At 40.9% G+C, this 6,000-nt stretch overlaps 1 protein-coding gene across 1 annotated transcript in view; it reads right to left on the bottom strand.

Moving 5' to 3' along the window:
• Window positions 1–507: 507 nt before the first annotated feature.
• LOC137367136 (calcium and integrin-binding family member 4-like) overlaps window positions 508–6,000 on the bottom strand; it is a 30,345-nt gene continuing 24,852 nt past the window's right edge. The window contains exons 4-5 of the mRNA XM_068028575.1: window positions 2,523–2,629; window positions 508–558 (exon numbers count right to left, since the gene is read on the bottom strand). Coding sequence (XP_067884676.1) covers window positions 508–558; window positions 2,523–2,629 — 158 coding nt within the window. The remainder of the gene's footprint in view (window positions 559–2,522; window positions 2,630–6,000) is intronic.

Here is a 6,000-nt window from a genome sequence, read left to right as displayed (position 1 = left end):
AGGGGCTCAGTCTTTAAAAAAAAAGATGCTCAGTGTGTTGGACTGTCTGCCAGAAAACCTCTGCTACATGTCAACACCAACCTATGTGGGGTTTTGGTGTATGCTACTGACACTGGATGCAATCATGGAGCATGTGGTTACCTCAGTACATATTGCAACTGAAAGCTTCCTGCAGGAGTCTGGAGCACAATAATAGCATCACTGAGAAATGCTTATACTGGGGCCATGGACTTAACCAGTTCCTCTGACTTGGATAGGGTGGGAGACCAAATGAATTCTACTCTTCCACAGATCAGTGAGAGCGCTGAACAGAAGCTCAATAACGGGAGCAGTCATATAATGGGAAAGGACCATGTTGACATCTCTCAAGAAAAAACAGCATGTTTGGATTCTCCATCAATGCACATCCTTGTGACAGAAAGCCAAATATGCCAACTGCCCTAGATGCTGAATTGGAACTGCCTGGCACCATAACTGAGATCCTAGAGGTTATGGAGCATGAGAATCTCAAGGCCTCTTGACTGAGGCACAGTAGCCTTCCAGTTCTAATGCTGCATCCTTAAAAATGCACATATTAAGAGCACTAGACTCAAGATAAGCATCAGGGTAACAGCAGGGTGATATAAACTGTTGGACATTTGTATCGTGCAAAGTTATAATTCTTTTTGAAATCTTTGAGGTAGCAATTCATTAGTCACAGTTTCAGGCAATGAGGCTAGAATGTGCGCCCAAAACAGGAGGCCAGAGGCTGGCCTGAAATTAAGGTTCGGGACTCATCTAATCTGGGCAAGCTGCTGGTGCCTGTCATACCTCCACAAGCAGCACGCCTAGTGCATGAATTAATTTTGGGCCACTTGTCTCATTGGCAATGGCTACAGTTTAGTGCCTAGAAGTGGGGAAAGGGGAAGAATGGTGCATGGGCACCAGTTGTAGCCAGCGGTGACAGTACTGTGAAGTTGTGAGGACCCTGCTCCTCCTGGTTCCACATGAATTTTTTTTTAAGTTACTAAAATTCACCTTTTCATTGTCGGTCAGTTTCTAGGCTACCTCCAAGCCAAGTGAAGCTGAGCAGAGCAGTCTGGCACCTGCTTCACTCCTCAGACACATGTTTCCTGAGGAATTCCCAAATAAGCAATAAGCCCCTCATTCATGTCTGTAAGGGCGTGGTGTAAAATGGGTGCTGATTTCCTGTTTGCACAACTGGGGAAGATCTATTTCACTTTCCTCAAGGCTGTACCAGGAGGAATTACAGGGATGGGAGACAAGGGTATTGAAAGTGGAGCTGAGGGATCAGTTGAGCAGATCAACAGCTGCAGAGATATTGGCGAATGGAGGACCAAAGGCTAAATAGTTTGATACTACAGTTGAAAGTGACTTGGGGGAGAAGGAAGTCAAAATGTGATATATCAGTGGTGAAAATTACAAAGAAATGGTCAGCGATGGTCTTGTTGGTGATTGAGACTATATGAATGAAGAGACCACAGGAGATGTTGAGGTTGTGGTGGTGGCTGTGAATATGGGTAAGAAAGATACAGAGGAAAAGGTTTAGGGAGGACTAGAGATTGGTGAATTAATAGAAGAGAACTCATGGCAAGAGGAAATGTGATGAAAAATTGCTTGTTGCAGAGGCTGAAACATAAGAGTGGATAACTCAAAGAGAAACTTGGGTTGAAGCTTCAAGGGACAGTAGTTTGTGAAAATTTAAAAGAAAGATGAGACAAGTGAAACAAGGGGAGATGCCAAAAATGTAGGGGAGGCCAATCTTTAACTGAGTGAAAAGAGCCATACTGCCAATTTGATGGTTTGGGTTGGTCAGGGTACATAACATCTATCTATAAACAGGACAGAAAGACTCCTCTGGAAATCTCTGGGATTGGAGCTAGCAAAAGGAATGTATGAAATTTTATGAAACCTAAAATTGTACTATTTTGGTGGGTTTTGTTTGAATGAGTGAAGCGAAGATACTGTTTTTATTTCACTTCAGCCTGTTACTGGCCAGAAAAATCACTTGCCTGCACTGAATTCACTCCTAAGCGACCTACAGTCATGTCAGATTGACCACCAGAGGTTGTAGTAGCTGAAGGGTTTGGGGATGGAGGTGGCAACCTGGAGGTGGAAAGCAGTGACCTGTAGCTGCTCCCTTCACACTCTTGGAGGGCAAGATCACACCTACTTTTGTGCTGATCTGGGCCCTGTCGGTCAGTGCCTTCAACATTAACAACAACATCAAGAGTTAATGGCTAAGGGAGTAAATCCCAAAAAATCTGGCGTGGAGTCCCATTAGGCGGTTGGTGCTTCCCTCAAGTTAGCACCTTCCAGCAACTCCTGCAACCGAATAGGCCCCAGACGTATAGGCTTTCGTCTTTCCTCTGGACACCAGCCTATAAGGTCAAGAGGAGTGTGCAGATGCCAGGCAGGTCTGCACCTCCTAAAAACATGCCTCAGCTATGCAGGGTTTGAATCACTTGAACATTGTATTATTGCAGTAAATTACTACAAATGGAAATTATACAGTTACTCACATAGTGAGTCAATGCTAATATATTTATTTCATCCATCATCCTATTAGTTAAGCGAAGTATGATGGCCCGTATGTCTTCTTGATCAATGTAGTTATTTCCATTTAAATCTATGTGCATAAACAAGGAAAATTATTATAATATGGTCTGCTAAAAAAACACAGCAAATAAATATATATCAGTTAGGCTTTACAAGAAATACATCTGCAAAATTAGAGTACTGGAATAGACTCATCTGCAATTAAGAAATCTTAACAGGTAAATCTAGCTGATGTTTTGATACCTTCTGCGAATAGCATTGCCACACTCTACATATCATTTGCTATCAAACTGACGTACAAAAAAAAAGTACACCAGTAACACCACTCCCTTTGCTCTACTATCTATACCTCCATGGACATTTATGTTCTTTTACCTGTTTCCTAATTATCACAATACAGGAAACTTCACAAAACTATAGTGAAAATATTAGGTGTTAGCTGTGCCTCAGCTTTGTGTCAGAATATTATGGGTTCAAGACCCACTCCTGAGACTTAAGCTCAAAATCTAGGCTGATACTCCAATGAAGTATTGAGGGAGCACTGCACTACTGTAAGAAATGTGGATTCTGTCATTTTTATTGGCTTTTTTTGTATTATGAATTTTATGCATTTTCATTTATATATATATGTAATATATATGTTTTGTATAACCTTTTGGTAAATGAAGAGTTAACTTTAGCTGTGTATCTTACTGGAAAAAAATGCTGCCTATACAGTTTGAGTCATCCAGAATTACTTTGTGATACAGACTAATAAAGGGAAAGAACAGATATTGAAAACTATGTAACAAGTTGTGATCAAAATGTAACAGAAAAGCAGGATGAGTCTCACTGGAAATGTATGAAATGGACCTCAAGGTTGTAATGGATTGTTTGTACACATTGTTTTGTGCATGTGATCAGGATTAATATACAAACGGAAGTACTGAAAAATGAAATGGCAGGACCAATCAAAACAGTGATATGTATGAACCAACCAATCAATGCACAGGAGGAGCCACTGGTTACAAAGAATAAAAGAACGGACTTGGAGAGGTTCGGTGTACAGATTTGAAGATGATGACGGGAGAGACAAGAGAAGAGGAGTCAGGAGCTGAATGTGCCACTAGAGCCAGTGGAGAGTAAAGGCCATCTGGACTAGGATATCAACTGCCTTGGATTTGATAAATATTGCTTTTAGCCGTAATAAATCATCCCCATATTACTACATTAGGTGTCTCCTCGTCTGAATTCTTATTGTCTGGTCCAAGAACAAATTATAAGTGAGGTTCGAAATCTTACACTATTAGAGGTGTCATCTTTGGATGAGCGGTGAAATCGAAGCTACCTAGGAACATGGAGCAGGTGTAGGTCATTTAGCCCTTGAGCCTGTTCAGCCATTTAATGCAAAGAAAGACTTGCATTTATATAGCACCACCGGAGGTCTCAAAGCGTTTATGGCCAATGAATTACTTTTTGAAGTGTAGTCATTGTTGTAATACAGGAAACATTGCAGCCAGTGTACACACAGCAAAATCCCACAAACAGCAATGTAATAATGACCAGATAATCTGTTTTTGTGATGTAGATTGAGGGATAAATATTGGCCAGGACACGAGGGATAACTTCCCTCCTCTTCTTCAAAATAGCGCAATGGGATCTTTTACATCCACCTGAGCAAGCAGGTGGAGCCTCTCCTGAACCTTTCATCCGAAAGATGGCACATTCGACAGTACAGCGCTCCCTCAGTACTGCACTGGAGTGTCAGCCTTGATTTTTGTGCTCAAGCTCTGGAATGGCTCTTGAATCCAAAGCCTTGTGACTCAGAGGCAAGAGTGCTACCAACTGAATGATAGCTGACATGAGATCACAGCTGATCTGCGAGCTAACGCCATATACCTTCTGGTTTCTCAGATGGACATAAAAATGCAATGCTACTGTTCGAAGAAAAATAGGAGAAATCTCCCCAGTGTCCTTCAACCATTATCACAAAAATACAGCCACATTTCCGACATTACACCAGTGACTCAATGGCTTTAAAGAGCTTTTGGACGTGTTGAAAGGTGCTACATAAATGCAAGTCTTTCTCTTTTTTCTTTAAAATTCTGCGGGCTGTCAATTATAATTAGTATAATAGCATATTTCTGGAAATAATGAGCTAATTTGTATAATGGTTTCTTAGAAAATCAGCAGAACAACTGAGATTCAACTTTAAATAAGCAAGATTATGGACACTATAAGCACTGATTTTAAGTACCACTAACATTGATAGGAGGTTGCGAAAGTGAGTCCACAGATCAAGCACAGCATGCTGTGGCAAAGAAATTTGTGAGTTTATTTTTTGAGACTGTGCTGCTAGGGAATATAAACCTCATTAGAGGCTCTAAAATTATTTAATGGATCCCTCAGGATTGATCTATTTGTAGGATACACCATATTTCTGAGAGCAGACAGGGAATGGATCAGCAAGGATTGCAGCATGGTTACCATCTAATCTTGGCTTTGTTTCATTTTTGGCTGAGAGTGGGCATTGGAAGCTTCCATCCATAGCAGGTGAAGGTGAAAGTTCTACCAAGCTATTTAAAAGTGTACTTTAGTAGTGTTAGATACCAAGTCACCAGCAAACCCATAAAAAACTAATGTGAAAGACTTTCAGGAAGAAGAGCTTTTAAAAGCTCACATATATTGAAGATGCATGTTTTGAGTATTTTTCTGGGCTTTTTTTTGAATTTTTAAATCTACTAGCACTTAGACTTTCATTTGGATTTTCAGAAGGCATTCATTAAGATATCTCACAAAAGGCTTGTTAGCAAAATTTGGGCATTAGTTATGAGGGGAACTGTTGAAGCTTGGAAAGAAAGTAGATATTGCTCAGACAGAAGACAAACTGGAAGTGATGTATGTTGAGGTCAGTGCTGGATCCACTTTTATTTTCAGTGTATATAGATGATTTGGACTTAGATGTTGTGAACACAAATGGTTTGGTAAACAATGTGGAGGGCTAAATATAATCAGAAATATAAAAGCAGGCTATTGGGATGGCAGACTGTTGGAGAAAAAACAAGGATGGAAATACACACTTAATGGAAAGGATGCAGATGAACAAAGGGTTCTTTGGGGTTCAGATGCATACTTCCATGAAAGTATGAATGTAGGTACATACAGCAATATCCGTTAAACCATAGAAAAGTTACGGTACAGAAGGAGGCCATTCAGCTCATCGTGTCTTCGCCAGCTGAAAAAACTAGCCGCTCAATCTAATCCCACCTTCCAGCACCTGGTCCGTAGCCTTGCAGGTTACAGCACTTCAGGTGCAGGTCCAGGTACCTTTTAAATGAATTGAGGGTTTCTGCCTCCACCACCGATCCAGGCAGTGAATTCCAGACACCCACCACTCTCTGGGTGAAAAAGTTTTTCCTCATGTTCCCTCTAATCCTTCTACCAATCACCTTAAAGCTGTGC

This window comes from Heterodontus francisci, chromosome 3, assembly GCF_036365525.1.
Source record: "Heterodontus francisci isolate sHetFra1 chromosome 3, sHetFra1.hap1, whole genome shotgun sequence".
Taxonomy (NCBI): Eukaryota; Metazoa; Chordata; class Chondrichthyes; order Heterodontiformes; family Heterodontidae; genus Heterodontus; species Heterodontus francisci.
The sequence above is the reverse complement of the archived record's forward strand: the minus strand, read 5'-3'. Positions and strand labels throughout refer to the sequence as shown.